Source organism: Staurois parvus, unplaced genomic scaffold (assembly GCF_062004578.1).
Source record: "Staurois parvus isolate SC_StPar_1 unplaced genomic scaffold, SC_StPar_1.0 ptg000040l, whole genome shotgun sequence".
Taxonomy (NCBI): Eukaryota; Metazoa; Chordata; class Amphibia; order Anura; family Ranidae; genus Staurois; species Staurois parvus.
In genome coordinates this window covers 413,183-433,023 of record NW_028317836.1, presented here as the reverse complement: position 1 = coordinate 433,023, position 19,841 = coordinate 413,183, and the positions used below count along the sequence as shown (strand labels likewise).

The window sequence follows — 19,841 nt, the reverse complement described above, 5'->3', positions numbered from 1 at the left end:
GATGCTCTGCTGGACCTGTGTCATGGAGGCCCCAGCTAAGAATGATGCTCTGCTGGACCTGGTCATAGAGGCCCCAACTAGGAATGATGCTCTTCTGGACCTGTGTCATAGAGGCCCCAACTAGGAATGATACTCTGCTTGACCTTTTTCATAGAGGCCCCAACTAGGAATGATGCTCTGCTGGACCTGTATCATAGAGGCCCCAACTAGGAATCATGCACTGCTGAACCTCTGTCATAGAGGCCCCAACTAGGAATGCTGCCCTGCTGGACCTGTGTCATAGAGGCCCCAACTAGGAATGAAGCTCTGCTGTGTCATAGAGGCTCCAACTAGGAATGATGCTCTGCTGGACCTGGTCATAGAGGCCCCAACTAGGAATGATGCTCGACTGGACCTGATCATAGAGGCCCCAACTAGGAATGATGCTCTGCTGGACCTAGCCATAGAGGCCCCAACTAGGAATGATGCTCTGCTGGACCTAGCCATAGAGGCCCCAGCTAGGAATAATGCTCTGCTGGACCTGTGTCATAGAGGCCCCAACTAGTAATGATGCTCTTCTGGACCTGGTCATAGAGGCCCCAGCTAGGAATGATGCTCTGCTGGACCTGTGTCATAGAGGCCCCAGCTAGGAATGATGCTCTGCTGGACCTGTGTCATAGAGGCCCCAGCTAGGAATCATGCTCTGCTGGACCTGTGTCATAGAGGACCCAGCAAGGAATGATGCTCTGCTGGACCTGTGTCATAGAGGCCCCAACTAGGAATCATGCTCTGCTGGACCTGTGTCATAGAGGCCCCAATTAGTAATGATGCTCTGCTGGACCTGTGTCATAGAGGCCCCAACTAGGAATGATGCTCTGCTGGACCTGTGTCATAGAGGCCCCAACTAGGAATGATGCTCTGCTGCACCTGTGTCATAGAGGCCCCAACTAGGAATGATGCTCTGCTGGACCTGTGTCATAGAGGCCCCAACTAGGAATGATGCTCTGCTGGACCTGTGTCATAGAGGCCCCAACTAAGAATGATGCTCTGCTGGACCTGTGTCATAGAGGCCCCAACTAGGAATGATGCTCTGCTGGACCTGTGTCATAGAGGCCCCAACTAGGAATGATGCTCTGCTGGACCTGTGTCATAGAGGCCCCAACTAGGAATGATGCACTGCTGGACCTGTGTCATAGAGGCCCCAACTAGGAATCATGCTCTGCTGGACCTGTGTCATAGAGGCCCCAGCTCGGAATGATGCTCTGCTGGACCTGGTCATAGAGGCCCCAGCTAGGAATGATGCTCTGCTGTGTCATAGAGGCTCCAACTAGGAATGATGCTCTGCTGGACCTGGTCATAGAGGCCCCAACTAGGAATGATGCTCTGCTGGACCTGGTCATAGAGGCCCCAACTAGGAATGATGCTCTTCTGGACCTAGCCATAGAGGCCCAAACTAGGAATGATGCTCTGCTGGACCTAGCCATAGAGGCCCCAACTAGGAATGATGGTCTGCTGGACCTGTGTCATAGAGGCCCCAACTAGGAATCATGCTCTGCTGGACCTGTGTCATAGAGGCCCCAACTAGGAATCATGCTCTGCTGGACCTGTGTCATAGAGGCCCCAGCTCGGAATGATGCTCTGCTGGACCTGGTCGTAGAGGCCCCAGCTAGGAATGATGCTCTGCTGTGTCATAGATGCTCCAACTAGGAATGATGCTCTGCTGGACCTGTGTCATAGAGGCCCCAACTAGGAATGATGCTCTGCTGGACCTAGCCATAGAGGCCCAAACTAGGAATGATGCTCTGCTGGACCTAGCCATAGAGGCCCCAACTAGGAATGATGGTCTGCTGGACCTGGTCATAGAGGCCCCAACTAGGAATGATGCTCTGCTGGACCTGGTCATAGAGGCCCCAACTAGGAATGATGCTCTGCTGGACCTGTGTCATAGAGGCCCCAACTAGGAATGATGCTCTGCTGGACCTGTGTCATAGAGGCCCCAACTAGGAATAATGCTCTTCTGGACTTGCGTTATAGAGGCCCCAACTAGGAATGATGCTCTGCTGGAGCTGGTCATAGAGGCCCCAGCTAGGAATGATGCTCTGCTGGACCTGGTCATAGAGACCCCAACTAGGAATGATGCTCTGCTGGACCTGTGTCATAGAGGCCCCAACTAGGAATGATGCTCTGCTGGACCTGTGTCATAGAGGCCCCAACTAGGAATCATGCTCTGCTGGACCTGTGTCATAGAGGCACCAGCTAGGAATGATGCTCTGCTGGACCTGGTCGTAGAGGCCCCAGCTAGGAATGATGCTCTGCTGTGTCATAGATGCTCCAACTAGGAATGATGCTCTGCTGGACCTGGTCATAGAGGCCCCAACTAGGAATGATGCTCTGCCGGACCTGGTCATAGAGGCCCCAACTAGGAATGATGCTCTGCTGGACCTAGCCATAGAGGCCCAAACTAGGAATGATGCTCTGCTGGACCTAGCCATAGAGGCCCCAACTAGGAATGATGGTCTGCTGGACCTGGTCATAGAGGCTCCAACTAGGAATGATGCTCTGCTGGACCTGGTCATAGAGGCCCCAACTAGGAATGATGCTCTGCTGGACCTGTGTCATAGAGGCCCCAACTAGGAATGATGCTCTGCTGGACCTGTGTCATAGAGGCCCCAACTAGGAATGATGCTCTGCTGGACCTGTGTCATAGAGGCCCCAACTAGGAATGATGCTCTGCTGGACCTGGTCATAGAGGCCCCAACTAGGAATGATGCTCTGCTGGACCTGGTCATAGAGGCCCCAACTAGGAATGATGCTCTGCTGGTCATAGAGGCCCCAACTAGGAATGATGCTCTGCTGGACCTGGTCATCTCCAACCATGCAGAGATTATTACGAATGTCCATATATAGAACATCTGGGTAGCCGTGACCATAACATGATTTCATTGTTAGCTGTAAACAGCGAGCACATACGGGGAGAATAAAAACGCTGAACTTTAAGAGAGCTAATTCTCCAAGGCTGAGATCTGCTCTCCTAGACTTAGACTGGGAGGAATATTGGCATGGATGAACACAACACAGAAATGGGAGTTCTTCACAAAGACTGTATGTGACCACACTGCAGAATATATCCCCGTGGGCACCAAGTATAAAAGGCTACAAATCCAACCTCTGTGTCTTCCGGCCAAAGTGACAAAAGCCATAGATAAGAAGAAAAGAGCTTTTATTACAGATCACAATGAAGGAACGCCATCATCGTTTACACATTACAGAGAATAGAACAGAAGATGCAGAAAGGAAATAAAGGCACAAAAACTGAAAACAAACCACAGAAAGATATCAGGACGACCCCAAAACATTCCTCCAATCTATGAATAGTAGAAAGGTCCGGTCCCAGCATGTAGGCCCTTTACAGAACCATCTAGGGGGGGGGGGGGACAAAGAGAAGGACAATGTATGACATCCCTTCTTCAGCTCTGTGTATACAAAGGAGCATGGGGGGGCTCTTGTCCATATTGGGCGTGGTACTGACACCCCCCACATCATCCACATTGGCTCACAATTGATACGATCCAGAAATATTATAGAATAGAATAAAGGTGAATAAAGCCCGTGGACCGGATGGCATACACCCACGGGGCCTTACAGAATCCAGCTCTGTCATCTCACAGCCATTGTTTCTCATTTTTAGGGACTCTTTAATGACTGGCATAGTACCACGGGATTGGTGTAAGGCCAATGTGGGGCCAATATTTATAAAGGGGACAAAATCTTTCCCAAGTAATTATAGAGCTGTTAGTGTCACTTCTATAGTTGGGAAGATACTGGAGAGTTTAATAAAAGACCACAGAGAGGAGTTCTTGCTGGAAACAAATATTGTAAGCCACGGACAGCGTGGATTCATGAAAGACAGAAGTTGTCACACAAATCTGATTTATTTTTATGAGGAGGTGAGCAAAACCTTGGACAGAGGGGTGGTGATGGACGTGGTATACTTGGACAGAGGGTGGCGGTGGACGTGGTATACTTGGACAGAGGGGTGGCGGTGGGCATGGTATACTTGGACAGAAGGGTGGGGGTGGGCGTGGTATACTTGGACGTGGGGGTGGGGGTGGTATGCTTGGACAGGGGGAGCTGTGGACGTGGCATACTTGGACAGAGGGGTTGATGTGGATGTGGTATACTTGGACAGAGGGGTGGACGTGGTATACTTGGACAGAGGGGTGGTGGTGGACGTGGTATACTTGGACAGAGGGGTGGCGGTGGATGTAGTATAACTGGACAGAGGTGTGGCAGTGGTTGTGATATGCTTGGACAGAGGGGTGGAAGTGGTATACTTTGACAGAGGGGTGGTGGTGGACGTGGTATACTTTGACAGAGGGGTGGCGATGGACGTGGTTTACTCGGACAGAGGGGTGGCTGTGGACGTGCTATACTTGGACAGAGGGGTGGCTGTGGACGTGGTATACTTGGACAGAAGGGTGGCAGTGGACGTGGCATATGTGGACAGAGGGGTGGACGTGGTATACTTGGACAGAGGGGTGGTGGTGGACATGTTATACTTGGACAGAGGGGTGATGGTGGACGTGGTATACTTGGACAGAGGGAAGGCGGTGGACATGGTATACTTGGACAGAGGAGTGGTGGTGGACGTGGTATACTTGGACAGAGGGCTGGCTGTGGACGAATACTTGGACAGAGGGGTGGCAGTGGATGTGGCATACTTGGACAGAGGGGTGGACGTGGTATACTCGGACAGAGGGGTGGACGTGGTATACTCGGACAGAGGGGTGGCGGTGGACGTGATATACTTGGACAGAGGAGTGGTGGTGGACGTGGTATACTTGGACAGAGGGGTGGCTGTGCACATGGTATACTTGGTGTCTCGGAGCTGGTCCTTCTTTCCCCATCCTCCAGGTTTGCTGGCTGCCACTCAGCAGCCCCTCACTCTTCTGTCCCATCCATTCTGGGACTTCTAGTCCTCCGTGACCCTGACACAGGCAGCCCTCAGCAGCCCCTCACCCCCTGGCTTGCAGTCTGGCCTCCTGCTGAAGGAATCCACAAACAGGCCCCCTCCTCCCTTCCCCCTCATGCACAAATTCCTGGGCTCCCTCGGCAGATCTGAGAGACAGGGCCCATTGCCATGGTAACCCGACAGGAAGTATCCGGTTACCAACAAGGCACAGAGCTCTATACTTAAGAGAGAGCAAGAAACCCCCCCGTGTGTTCTCCTGGCTGCGTGTGTGAGGGAAGGCTATGCTGAGGGCCAGCTTCTCTCATCCGACCATCCCCCGTCCTCCTCATCTCCTGGACTGTCTGTGCTGCCTGGAATCCCTGCACTGTGGAGGAATCTTCTGCTGTCCCCGTGCATCTGCCTGGCTGGATCTATCCCCTGCCTGGACTTAACCCCTTGTTCTCCGTGATCCTGCCTGGACTTAACCCCTTGCTCTCCGTGAACCTGCCTGGACTTAACCCTTTCCTGCCTGGAGCCTCCTGTGTGGACTAACCCTGTGGATTACCATTCCCCTGTTGTTCCATATTGCCTTCCAGAGAACTGTACTGTGTTGCTGTGTCTGGTGTGGATCTGTGGACTAAAGGAACTGTTGTCTGTGCCCCAAAAACCTCCCCAATAAAAGCACGTTGGGTTCCGTGCAGTCTGTCTCTGTGTGCTCTCTGGTTCTCTTGACAACTGGTGGCAGCGGCGGGACGAGAGCACTTGAGATGGCAGATGAGAGTCTGCATACCATGGAAGCGGTGGCCCCGGAATATCAACACTGGATGGTAACCAGCTTACAAGAAAAGGCCAGAACTTTGGGCCTCAACTACAAGGGACTTACCAAAGATCAGCTGGTCCGGATGCTGGAGGAAGCCAGCCAACAGCAACGGGAAGATACGGGCACAGACAGGAGCCGAGCGGTCCTGAGAAGAGATGGACCAGAGCTTCAAAGCACAAGTGGCAAGAGCCCTTGGGTCATGTGGTACGAGGAAGAGATGGCCATTCTGGGGGAGGATGCCACCCTAGATAGAAAGATGGCAGCCATTGAAAAGGCTCAAAAGAGACAAACAGAGTGGGAAGCTGCAAAGAATCAAGCAGCTGCTCCTGTGGTGGTCCCTGTGGCACGGGAGGCCTAGAGAATATCCAGGAAGGACTTTAAGCACTACCAAGAGGACTTTGAATACCAGTGTGAACTACTGGAGGTCCCACCCACAGACTGGACTCGCCATGTGGTAGGGCTGCTTGAAGGAGGGGCTGCTGAAGCCTACCGAATGATGGACCCCCTCAAGAGACGGAACTATGAGGAGATAAAAAGGGCCGTACTGGACTACTACGCGGTCTCATCGGAGTCATATCGGGCCCAGTTCCGGACTAGCCCCCGCCTCCCAGAGGCCTCCTTCAAAATGTTTGCACACAAGTTGTCGGTAGCCTGCCGCCGGTGGCTGGAAAGGCAGAAGGCAACCTTCCCTGAGCAGATCATCCAGGCCATCCTAAAGGAACAATTCCTTTTCAAGTGCCCCCCCGAGCTCCGACAGTGGGTGCGTGAGCGGAAACCTGCCACCCTGGAAGAAGCTGCAGCCTTAGCGGATGAGGCTCTCCTCATTAACCCGCAATGGAAAAAGCCTGCGGCCAAGGCACCCCAAGTGGCCAGGATGCCCCATCCTACACCGGTGCCCTACACGCCTCCCCATCGCCGGATGGCCCCACAAACAGTGCCAGCGCTACGGCCCTTACTACCACCTCGTTCAGCCACCTCACAACGGGGCCCCAGACCGTCCTTAGATAGGCGGTGCTTTGGCTGTGGACAGATTGGTCACTACCAGGCCAGCTGCCCCGCCAGAAAGAAGACTCTCAGGCCTAGCTTGCCCCGGCCAGTGAATTCTGTGGATCTGTACCAAGCTCCCGAGGACTTGCCACCACCCCCTTCAGACTGGGATCTCGCTCCCGTGGACAAGGACACCCCCCCGGGAATCTTTGGCCTACAGCCGGTTGGGGCCCCTACCCAGAGCCTCCAAGGAAAGCACTTGCAAGAGGTCACTGTGGATGGACAAAAGGCGGTGGGCTTCCGAGACTCGGGCCTTCCTCACCATTGTGGACCCCCGAGTGGTGCACCCTGATGCTGTACAGCCTGGCCCTGGGATAGTGATTCAACTAGCAGTGGGCACCAAACGCTTCATCTCTCTTGCTACCGTCAATCTGGACTATGGCTTGGGGCCTAAACGCTGCAACATGGGGGTAATGGGAGGACTGCCTGCAGATGTGCTTCTTGGGAATGATGTGGGCGATCTTCAATGCCACTTTGTGGGAGCCGTCACACGAAGTCAGGCCTGCCGGGAAACCGTTGAGAGGAAGGAGGCACCCCAGAATGTGGGTGGACCTCCGCTGCCCGTGGTGAGTGACTCAACTCTGACTGCTGAAAATACTGGGGTGACATGGGACCGGGAAAAGTTTCAAGGGGACTTAGCCACCGACCCTACTCTGACAAGCTTCTGGACCCAAGCAGGGCTGACTGGTCCGGGGACCGGCGAAAGGAGAGTGCAGGAAAATGGGTTGCTGTACCGGGTGGTGGAGACCGACGCCGAAGGAGGGCCCCAGACCGTGGCTAAACAGCTGATAGTTCCCCAACAATTCCAGACCCAACTGCTACACCTTGCTCACGATATTCCCATGGCTAGGCATCAGGGAAAGCTACAGACCGAAAGGAGGTTGGCCCAGGCATTCTATTGGCCTGGGATGTCCCAATCGGTAGCTCGCTACTGCCGTACCTGCGATACCTGTCAGCAACATGGAAGAACAGGTGGCCTGCGGGCCCCCCTACAGCCCCTACCCATTATTGAGGAGCCATTCCAACGAGTAGCTATTGACATTCTGGGCCCCTTAGCTCGCCCCAGCAAATCTGGAAAGCGGTACATCCTGACCATCGTGGACTATGCTACTCGTTATCCCCAAAGCAGTCGCCCTGTCCAGCATCACAGCTCCCAAAGTTCGAGTGGACTTCCCTGCTGAAATCCTGTCAGATCAGGGGACTCAGTTCATGTCAGGCCTTGTTCAGTCCCTCTGGCAGACCTGTGGAGTGCGGGCCATCCGGACAACCCCCAATCACCCCCAGACCAATGGACTGTGTGAACGCTTCAACGGGACCCTGAAGGCCTTGCTACGGGCCTTTGTAGACCTAGAGCCAGACTGGGAAAGATACCTGCCCCACCTCCTCTTTGCCTATCGGGAGGTGCCGCAGGAATCTACCGGATTTTCCCCCTTTGAACTGCTGTATGGGCGGAAAATCCGCGGCCCCCTGACCCTACTGAAGGAATACTGGGAGGGTCAACTACCAGATACCGGGGTCCCTGTGGTGCCCTATGTCTTTGAACTGCGTGAAAAGATGGGACAACTAGCCGGCCTAGCAGATGACCATCTCCAAGCAGCCCCGGTCCGGCAAAAGACATTACAGGATTACAATACTAGTACAGGCATACCTCGGTGTCCCAACATCTCGGTTAACATAATTTTTGGTTTACGAATGAAAATCCATTGAAAATAACGCCTCGGTTTACACAATTGTTAATAATTTTTTTTGCAATACAAAGTCTATGTCGGCGCTGATTTTCAAATGCAAATGTCGCCTTTTTTCTTTCTTCACTATAGTTCACAAGCTTAGAAGTCACTTTCCCCGAAGTTACAGAAAACTTTGTATCTTTTAATGAACTCAAAGTAAACATTGTTTCCTTTAGGGATATAAATTCCAAGAAAACTTTCTCTTTTAGCCGGGGGAAGTGACAGGTGAATTTCTGAGCTATAGTGAAGGAAAAAAGGGAGAATTACATTTAAAAACCAGCACCATAATAAATAAAAAATGGCATGGGGTCCTCCCTCCCATCCACACCAAGCCCTTCGGGGGTCCCCCCTCCCATCCACACCAAGTCCTTCGGGGGTCCCCCCTCCCATCCACACCAAGCCCTTCGGGGGTCCGCCCTCCCATCCACACCAAGCCCTTCGGGGGTCCCCCCTCCCATCCACACCAAGTCCTTCGGGGGTCCTCCCTCCCATCCACACCAAGCCCTTCGGGGGTCCCCCTTCCCATCCACACCAAGTCCTTCGGGTCTGGTATGGATATTAAGGGGAACTCCACGCCGAAATTAAATAAAAAACAGCTTCGGGATCCCCCCAAAATCCATACCAGACCCTTATCCGAGCATTCAGCCCGGCAGGTCAGGAAAGGGGGGGGATGAGCGAGCCCCCCCCCCTCCTGAACCATACCAGGCCACATGCTCTCAACATGGGGGGGTGCTTTGGGGCAGGGGGGCTCCCCCCCAAAAGCACCTTGTCCCCATGTTAATGGGGACAAGGGCCTCTTCCGTTAGTGGGATAATTGGTCGGCCATTTTTTGGAATTTTAGCATATTTTGTTTATCAGTAAAGTTAGAAATTTTTTTTCCAACTTTACTGATAAAAACAATGTGCCAAAATCCCAAAAAATGGCCGACCAATTAACCCACTAACGGCCCGAAAATCGTTCGATTTTTTTTTCGGCAGAAAAATCGGCCGATTTTAGACCCATCTATGGCTTGCTTTAGATGGGTCTAAAATCGTCCGAAAAAAAAATTGGCTGATTTTCGGGCCATTAGTGGGTTAATTGGTCAGCCATTTTTGGGGATTTTGTAATTGGTAAATTTGGATAAAAATCTGCCGATTTTGCAGATTGGCCGATTTTAGCTGCAATGATCGGCAAATTGGCTGATCTTTTAACAGATAAAAAATCTGCACCTGCAAGAAAAAGAAGAAAAAGAAGAAGAAAATGAAAAAGAAGAAGAAAAAAAAGAAGAAGAAAAAGAAGAAAAAGGAAAAATGCAGGCCATAGATGGGGCGAAAACGGACCGTTTTTAAAAAAAAAAAAAAAAACGAAAAATCGGTTGTTCAATGGGCCGACCTTACCACCAATGGTAAAACAAATCGGCCGATTTTCGCCCCGTCTACGGCCGGCAAATATAATAGCAAAGTAATTCCTTCTGTCCCTGCAGAGAGCTGCGCTATTATATTAGACATTAAAAAGTATAAAGGTTGCAACATTGTATCTATATGTATCCGAATAAAAACATCTATATCCGGAATGGATACAAATAGATACAATGTTGCAACCTTTATACTTTTTAATGTCAAATATAATAGCGCAGCTCTCTGCAGGGACAGAAGGAATGTTTCAGCTCTCATCGGGGTTTCCCACTGACAGCTGAATTTTAAATTATTTCTGTGAATTAAATAATAAAAAAACAGCTTGGGGTCCCCCCCTCATCCATACCAAGCCCTTCGGGGGTCCCCCCTCCCATCCACACCAAGCCCTTCGGGGGTCCCCCCTCCCATCCACACCAAGCCCTTCAAGGGTCCTCCCCCTCATCCATACCAAGTACTTCAGGTCTGGTATGGATATTAAGGGGGAACTCCACACCGAAATTAAAAAAAAAAACAGCGTGGGTCCCCCTCAATATCCATACCAGACCCTTATCCGAGCATGCAGCCCGGCAGGTCAGGAAAGGGGGGGGATGAGTGAGCCAGATTATCAGAATCTGGAAGCCCCCTTTAACAAGGGGGCCCCCAGATCCCGGCCCCCCCTACGTGAATGAGGATGGGGTACATGGTCCCGCGACTCATTCACAAAAAAACAAAGTGTGGTGTAAAAAAAATACAGTACAGGGTCTTTGACAAGTCCTTTATTAAAACAATGTCCCCCGAAGTAGATCCAACGTCAATTGCGGCGGCGGCAGGGACCCGAAAAAAGAAAAAAGTTCCGCTCCCGTCGTAGGCTTCCAGCCTTGTGAAGAAGAGGCTAGCTGACAGTTCTTATATAGGTATGGGGCGGGGCCAGCCAGGGACATCATCCCCGCCCCTTACCTATGTAGGAATTGTCAGCCTGTCTCTCCACTGAGGCTATCTAGCTGAATGCAGGAGACAGTCTGACATTTCTTATATAGGTATGGGGCGGGGCCAGCCGGGAACAGCAAGCATGTGACATGGGGCGGGGTCACTCTGAAGATGTCCCCGGCTGGCCCCGCCCCATACCTATATAAGAAATGTCATCTAGCCTTTTCTTCACAAGGCTGGAAGCCTCCGACGGGAGCGGAACTTTTTTTTTTTTTTTTTTTTCGGGTCTCTGCCGCCGCCGTGATTGACGTTGGATCTACTTCGGGGGACATTGTTTTAATAAAGGACTTGTCAAAGACCCTGTACTGTGTTTTTTTTACACCACACTTAGTTTTTTTGTGAATGAGTCTGCGGGACCATGTACCGCAGACTCCTTCACATAGGGGGGGGGGGCCGGGATCTGGGGGCCCCCTTGTTAAAGGGGGCTTCCAGATTCTGATAAGCCCCCCGCCCGCAGACCCCCACAACCACCGGCCAGGGTTGTGGGGAAGAGGCCCTTGTCCTCATCAACATGGGGACAAGGTGCTTTGGGGGGGGAGCCCCCCCTGCCCCAAAGCACCCCCCCATGTTGAGGGCATGTGGCCTGGTATGGTTCAGGAGGGGGGGGCGCTCGCTCGTCCCCCCCCTTTCCTGACCTGCCGGGCTGCATGCTCGGATAAGGGTCTGGTATGGATGGGAGGGGGGACCCCACGCTGGTTTTTTTTTTTATTGCGGACCTTTATTTTTACATTCAGCTGTCAAAATAAATATTATCTAGACCTTCGAAATAAGTAAAATCATCACAGAAATAATTATAAAGGATAAGAAACAAAAATATAATCACTAAAACGAAGGAAATCTAATTAGATTACATGAAGATATGCTTAATGCTGTTTATTAAACACAGTAGTCGCGACCGAGTGCCGGCTGTCAGAGGACTCCACACACAGGAGACGCCACCGAGTGCCGGCTGTCAGAGGACTCCACACACAGGAGACGCCACCGAGTGCCGGCTGTCAGAGGACTCCACACACAGGAGACGCCGAGTGCCGGCTATCAGAGGACTCCACACACAGGAGACGACACCGAGTGCCGGCTGTCAGAGGACTCCACACACAGGAGACGCCACCGAGTGCCGGCTGTCAGAGGACTCCACACACAGGAGACACCGAGTGCCGGCTGTCAGAGGACTCCACACAGAGATTTACTATTGAGCAGTGGCTAAAAAGCAAGCGCCTACAGAGGATGTCTAACATGTGTTCTGCACATGCGCATTTATATCGGCCATAGACACTGCACGGGCGTCTAGATTTTCACTGTGTCGATTTCCTTTAAAAAAAGATTTTTAACACATTCTTAATTTTTTTGGAAATAGCAGATATTGTTTAAAGTGAAGTCCTGATATCTGGTAAAGCAAATTTCTAAGTGAACGTCTCTGCAGTGATCTTTCATGGTGTCAGACGTGCCTCTTACCAAGTCTGCTTTGTGAGTCTGATTCCGGGCGTGTATCTCGTTAGTAAATTTGATTGGTGTCTATTTATGGGCGCTGCTCAATAGTAAATCTCGTTGCGGGGTAAAATAGACGGTCGCTCATAAAAATTGGACGTTCGCCCACCAATATGCGCCCAAACCCAATAGTAAATCAGGGCCTCTGGGTCGTCTGTCTCTCTCTCTCTGATATGTAGGACAGGACATTCTTGGTCGTCAGTTTCTCTCTGATATGAAGGACGGGACATTCTGGGTCGTCTGTCTCTCTAATATGAAGGACGGGACATTCTGGGTCGTCTGTGTCTCTAATATGAAGGACGGGACATTCTGGGTCGTCTGTGTCTCTAATATGAAGGACGGGACAATCTGGGTAGTTTGTCTCTCTCTGATATGAAGGACGGGACAATCTGGGTAGTCTGTCTCAGTCTCTGATATGAAGGACGGGACATTCTGGGTTGTCTGTCTCAGTCTCTGATATGAAGGACGGGACATTCTGGGTAGTCTGTCTCTCTCTGATATGAAGGACAGGACATTCTGGGTAGTCTGTCTCTCTCTCTGATATGAAGGACGGGACATTCTGGGTATTCTGTCTCTCTCTCTGATATGAAGGACGGGACATTCTGGGTAGTCTGTCTCTCTCTCTGATATGAAGGACGGGACATTCTGGGTCATCTGTCTCTCTCTGATATGAAGGACGGGACATTCTGGGTAGTCTGTCTCTCTGATATGAAGGACGGGACATTCTGGGTAGTCTGTCTCTCTCTCTGATATAAAGGACGGGACATTCTGGGTAGTCTGACTCTCTCTGATATGAAGGACGGGACATTCTGGGTCGTCTGTCTCTCTCTCTGATATGAAGGATGGGACATTCTGGGTAGTCTTTCTCTCTCTGATATGAAGGACGGGACATTCTGGGTAGTCTGTCTCTCTCTGATATGAAGGACGGGACATTCTGGGTAGTCTGACTCTCTCTGATATGAAGGACGGGACATTCTGGGTAGTCTGTCTCTCTCTGATATGAAGGACGGGACATTCTGGGTAGTCTGTCTCTCTCTGATATGAAGGACGGGACATTCTGGGTAGTCTGTCTCGCTCTGATATGAAGGACGGGACATTCTGGGTAGTCTGTCTCTCTCTCTGATATGAAGGATGGGACATTCTGGGTCATCTGTCTATCTCTCTGATATGAAAGACGGGACATTCTGGGTAGTCTGTCTCTCTCTGATATGAAGGATGGGACATTCTGGGTAGTCTTTCTCTCTCTCTGAAATGAAGGACGGGACGTTCTGGGTAGTCTGTCTCTCTCTGATATGAAGGACGGGACATTCTGGGTAGTCTGTCTCTCTCTGATATGAAGGATGGGACATTCTGGGTAGTCTTTCTCTCTCTCTGAAATGAAGGACGGGACGTTCTGGGTAGTCTGTCTCTCTCTGATATGAAGGATGGGACATTCTGGGTAGTCTGTCTCTCTCTGATATGAAGGACGGGACATTCTGGGTAGTCTGTCTCTCTCTCTGATATGAAGGACGGGACATTCTGGGTAGTCTGTCTCTCTCTGATATGAAGGATGGGACATTCTGGGTAGTCTGTCTCTTTCTGATATGAAGGATGGGACATTCTGGGTAGTCTGTCTTAGTCTCTGATATGAAGGGTGGAATATTCTGGGTAGTCTGTCTGATTTTGGGGGTCTCTGTTATATTGGGTGTTCTGTGTCTTTAAGACTTTACTATCTGTAGTAAAATATATTTTTTAAACAGTTGGTTGCATAAGAGTTAGGTTTATTGTTTCTTACTTTTTATTAGTTAATTTGACTCCTCCCTGATATCTCTGTAAGGTAATACAATGCAGGAATGGGTATTAGGGGACATTTCTCGAGGATGCAGTTCCTCTGAACTCCACAAGATGGTGATCTCATTTCTACTAACCAGACAGGACTTCTCTAGAATACAGACAGGAAGTGATGTTAGGAACAGACAGGAAGTGACATGGAATAAATACAGGCTGTGCCATTCGGTGTGAATGAGATCGGAGACATTGCAGGGAGTAGCAGCAGAGGAGGTAATAAGATGTTATGTTCTATTTACACCCAGTAACCCCCCGTCATGTCCGTCCTCTTCCTCCATAGTCATGTGATGTCTTTTATCTCCAGCAGATGATACACATCAATATTTAGAAGGACACAAGGACCTCTACAAGGACGTCATGATGGAGGACCACCAGAGAGGACACAAGGATCTCTACAAGGACGTCATGATGGACAATCAGCCGCCCCTCACATCACCGGGTAAGAGGAGACTTTATTGTAAAGGAGAGAGCAGTACGGAGGATCCACCTAGATCCCCCATCATCTGATAAACACATAGAAACAATGGATTCAGTCAGTGTGTGTGTTTCCTACAGATGGATCCAGTCATGGGAACCCACCAGAGAGATGTCCCCGTCCTCTGTATTCCCGGGATTCCACACAGGAAGGTCACACCATCCCTCACCATCATCAGGTAGATGAGGAACAATCACTGATAGTATCATTAGGATCTGTACATTATCTGCATTGTTACCATTGATGTCATTTTTATTATATATTCAGAGTGGAAACCTGAGAGATTCTACAGTTGAAGTTAAAGAAGAGGAGGATGAGGATGGGGGTATGGAAGAGTCAGAGCTTCTAAAAGAACACAAAGATCTTTACCAGGACACCATGGTGGAGTCATCTAGCTACAGGAACCCCCCAGAGAGATGTCCCCGTCCTCTGTATTCCCGGGATTCCACACAGGAAGGTCACACCATCCCTCACCATCATCAGGTAGATATTAATATACAGTATTTATATGGCGGCAGAAGGTTTGCTCAGCGCTGTACATTATAGTGGGGACAGAACATGAGACAATACAGTAACAATACAATACACGAGGGGTGCGAGGGCCCTGATCCTGGGAGCTTACAATCTAGGAGGGGGGGGAGAGTGGTACAGGAGGAAGTGGTTGTGGGGGATGGAGTGGTAGGAGGAGTGGAGGAGATCGGCTGTTAGGTGAGGGTGGGGTAGGCTTCCCTGAAGAGATGGGTTTTCAGGGTGTGCCTAAAGGTGAGGAGGGTAGGTGACAGTCTGATGGATTGGGGTAGTGAGTTCCAGAGGATGGGGGAAGGCCTGGAGAAGTCCTGCAGTCGGGCGTGGGAGGAGGAGACCAGGGAGCTAGAAAGTAGGAGGTCTTGTGAGGAGCGAAGATTACGGGTTGGGTGATATTTGGGCATCAGGTCGGGGAGGTAGTTTGGGGCGGAGTTATGATTGGCTTTGTATGTCAGTGTTAGTAGTTTGAATTTAATGAGTTGGGCAATTGGGAGCCAGTGGAGGGAATGACAGAGGGGGGTGGATGACACTGAGTGGAGGCCAGTGGAGGGAATGACAGAGGGGGGTGGAGGACACTGAATGGAGGCCAGTGGAGGGAATGACAGAGGGGGTGGAGGCCAGTGGAGGGATTGGCAGAGGGGGGTGGCAGAAGCGGAGCGGTTGGTAAGGTGGATGAGTCTGGCCGCTGAGTTCAGGATAGCCTGTGATGAGGTAGGCTGGTGAGGAGGGGAGGCCGGTGGTGCGGGATGGCCGGTGGTGCGGGATGGCCGGTGGTGCGGGATGGCCGGTGGTGCGGGAGGCCGGTGGTGCGGGAGGCCGGTGGTGCGGGAGGCCGGTGGTGCGGTCGGCCGGTGAGGAGGCAGTTGCAGTAGTCCACACGTGAGATGATAATGGGGTAGATGATGACAATTATTGGTAGGTGGGATTTATACTCGGCATGTTTGTTACAATGAATGTTTTATTATATCTCTCAGAGTGGAATCCTCGGGGATGAGAATATTGATGGTAAAGAAGAGTATAAAGAGGAGGATGAGGAGTATGGAGAGATGGAGAAGTTTTCAGAAGGACACAAGGAGATGATGGAGCCACCTAATACCAGGAACCCACCAGAGAGATGTCCCCGTCCTCTGTATTCCCGGGATTCCACACAGGAAGGTCACACCATCCCTCACCATTGCAAGGTTGGTGGGATGGAACATCTAGAACATGGATTCATACAGACAATGTGTGGAGTTTCTGTGACCTTCTATCTTCCAGATGATATTTCCTCTCCTTCTCTTGATGTAGAGTGGAGATCCAATCGATATAGAATTTGAGGTGAAAGCAGAAGAAGAAGAGGCGTATGTGAGGGATGATCAGCAGTCTATGGAGGAGGATGGAATAACGGGGACATTTATAGAGGAGGACACTCCTACAGAGATCAGCACAGGTGGGTCATGAACACCAAATCCATTCCTCCACCCATACTGCTCACTGATTGGTCCAGAGTAGGGCGGGGGCGGGGTGATATCAGCCTGTAATACATCAGAAGAAACAATGCCGTCCCGCTTGATCCGGTAAACGTATCTGGATTATATCTGCGACTCACTTCAATAAAAGCTTGGATTGTAAACCTGAAATACTGGAACTCAGAAAAAATGGCGGCCTACTGGCGCATTACCGCCTACAAAGTGGTTCCTTCCATCCCATGCGGAGTCATGTGACCTACAAACGTTCAATGCCATGTTGTATGTATTAGATCACACGGGTCATAGAAAGGTTGTCATTCACATGGTGGACGTGCTGTAATCATAGAGGGGAGTGGAGGCCAGTGGAGGGAATGACAGAGGGGGGTTGAGGACACTGAATGGAGGTCAGTGGAGGGATTGGCAGAGAGGGGTGGAGGTCAGTGGAGGGATTGGTAGAGAGGGGTGGAGGGAATGACAGAGGGGGGTGGAGGACAGTGGAGGGATTGGCAGAGAGGGGTGGAGGTCAGTGGAGGGATTGGCAGAGAGGGGCGGCAGTCACTGATTGGTTGGTAAGGTGTATGAGTCTAGCAGCAGCATTCATAATAGACTGAAGGGGGTGTGGCCTGTGTGACGGTAGACCAGTTAGGAGGGAGTTGCAGTAATGGAGGCGGGATATAACAAGGCGTGGATGAGTTTGTGGTGTCATTGGTCAGGAAGGGGCGGAGTTTGGCGATGTTCCGGGGGTTGAGGCGGCAGGATTTAGCCGGTGATTGGATGTGGGGGCCGGAAGGAGGGGTCAGAGTCTAGGGTGACGCCCAGCACCCCGGCATGAGGGGCTTATTAGAGGCTCAGTGCGCTTCCTCTAGGGGTGTATGAGACCTGCGTCCCGTATCACTGACCGTATATAACATAGTATATACTATATACCACCTAGAGCCCAAACATTTCCCTCACACTCGGGCTGCAGGCAGAACAACCAACGTTCCCGATTCCCATCTAAAGTCACTCAGCCAATCAGACTGTTACTGGCCACCGGAGGAAGTGAGCCGTGTCTCTGAAATCACCCAAAAGACTCCTTAGAACGGTTGCCTCGTCATATTCTAGATTGCCTCGTGCTCATCCAAGATGGAGCTGCATCTCATGTCCCTTCCCTCCTCGTGGATACCGCACCCTATGAAGACGCCGAGCGTGATGACGTCATATCCCGTTTCCCTGCATTCATCATTTTTCCATGATTTAATCCCTCGGAGGTAATAAATACAACATGGCATTGAAGGTTTGTAGGTCACATGACTCCGCATGGGATGGAATGAAGCACTTTGTAGGCGGTAATGCGCCAGTCAGCCGCCATTTGTTCTGTGTTCAGCCTGTAATCCCGGGTCACTTCCCTGAGCTGTGTTCCCCGTCCTGTATTCCTGGATTTCTCTCCCATAATCTTCCTTCTCTGTTATCTGCTGGCTGTGCCGGGTGGAGGGATATGTCTGGAGTGTCTCAGCCCCAAGTCACTGAGTGCAGTCTCAGGAGATGGGAGGCAGCGGTGTGGGACCTACATAGTTACATAGTTAGTCTGGCTGAAAAAAGACATCCATCTAGTTGTACCATTAATAATAAAAGTTATAATCCGACACCCACAGCTGATCCACCAGAAGGCAAAACCCAGCAAAGCACGATCCGATCTCCTCCTGCAGGGGAAACATTCCTCCCTGACCCCCCGAGAGGCAATCGGATATTCCCGGGATCACCTTTCCCTATAAATGTTATATCCAGTTATATTCTGTGTATCCAAGAAAGAATCCAGGACTTTCCTACCCCCCCTTATGTATTATACATGGATATCACATCCCCCCTTATGTATTATACATGGAGATCATATCCCCCTTATGTATTATACATGGAGATCATATCCCCCCCTTATGTATTATACATGGAGATCATATCCCCCTTATGTATTATACATGGTGATCATATCCCCCCTTATGTATTATACATGGAGATCATATCCCCCTTATGTATTATACATGGAGATCATATCCCCCTTATGTATTATACATGGAGATCATATCCCCCTTATGTATTATACATGGAGATCATATCCCCCCTTATGTATTATACATGGAGATCATATCCCCCCCTTATGTATTATACATGGAGATCATATCCCCCCTTATGTATCATACATGGAGATCATATCCCCCCTTATGTATTATACATGGAGATCATATCCCCCCCTTATGTATTATACATGGAGATCATATCTCCCCCTTATGTATTATACATGGAGATCATATCCCCCCCTTATGTATTATACATGGAGATCATATCCCCCCCTTATGTATTATACATGGAGATCATATCCCCCTTATGTATTATACATGGAGATCATATCCCCCCCTTATGTATTATACATGGAGATCATATCCCCCCCTTATGTATTATACATGGAGATCATATCCCCCCCTTATGTATTATACATGGAGATCATATCCCCCCCTTATGTATTATACATGGAGATCATATCCCCCCTTATGTATTATACATGGAGATCATATCCCCCCTTATGTATTATACATGGAGATCATATCCCCCTTATGTATTATACATGGAGATCATATCCCCCCCTTATGTATTATACATGGAGATCATATCCCCCCTTATGTATTATACATGGAGATCATATCCCCCCCTTATGTATTATACATGGAGATCATATCCCCCCCTTATGTATTATACATGGAGATCATATCCCCCCTTATGTATTATACATGGAGATCATATCCCCCCTTATGTATATTACATGGTGATCATATCTCCCCCTTATGTATTATACATGGAGATCATATCCCCCCCCCCCTTATGTATTATACATGGAGATCATATCCCCCCCTTATGTATTATACATGGTGATCATATCCCCCCTTATATATTATACATGGAGATCATATCTCCCCCTTATGTATTATACATGGAGATCATATCCCCCCTTATGTATTATACATGGAGATCATACCCCCCTTATGTATTATACACGGAGATCATATCCCCCTTATGTATTATACACGGAGATCATATCCCCCCTTATGTATTATACACGGAGATCATATCCCCCCCTTATGTATTATACACGGAGATCATATCCCCCCCTTATGTATTATACACGGAGATCATATCCCCCTTATGTATTATACACGGAGATCATA

General features: G+C 50.1%; 1 protein-coding gene and 1 long non-coding RNA gene across 2 annotated transcripts; both read left to right on the top strand.

The window, feature by feature from the left end:
- Positions 1 to 14,345: 14,345 nt before the first annotated feature.
- Positions 14,346 to 14,848, top strand: LOC149470517 (uncharacterized). The gene is made up of 3 exons (XR_016308554.1): positions 14,346 to 14,409; positions 14,501 to 14,635; positions 14,752 to 14,848. It is a non-coding gene; the product is annotated as an uncharacterized LOC149470517 (long non-coding RNA).
- A 66-nt stretch (positions 14,849 to 14,914) lies between these two features.
- Positions 14,915 to 16,815, top strand: LOC149470516 (uncharacterized). Its single transcript, XM_089663053.1, has 3 exons — positions 14,915 to 15,154; positions 16,171 to 16,377; positions 16,484 to 16,815. The coding sequence occupies exons 1-3, from the start codon at positions 14,915 to 14,917 to the stop codon at positions 16,634 to 16,636; spliced, it is 600 nt and encodes a 199-aa protein (XP_089519179.1). The 3' UTR covers positions 16,637 to 16,815.
- The last annotated feature ends 3,026 nt before the right edge of the window (positions 16,816 to 19,841 follow it).

Coding starts and splice junctions, on each gene's coding strand:
- LOC149470516 (XM_089663053.1), top strand. CDS start 14,915: ATGTCATTTTTATTATATATTCAGAGTGGAAACCTGAGAGATTCTACA. Junction 15,155..16,170: donor CCATCCCTCACCATCATCAG/GTAGATATTAAT, acceptor TATATCTCTCAG/AGTGGAATCCTCGGGGATGA. Junction 16,378..16,483: donor CCATCCCTCACCATTGCAAG/GTTGGTGGGATG, acceptor CTCTTGATGTAG/AGTGGAGATCCAATCGATAT.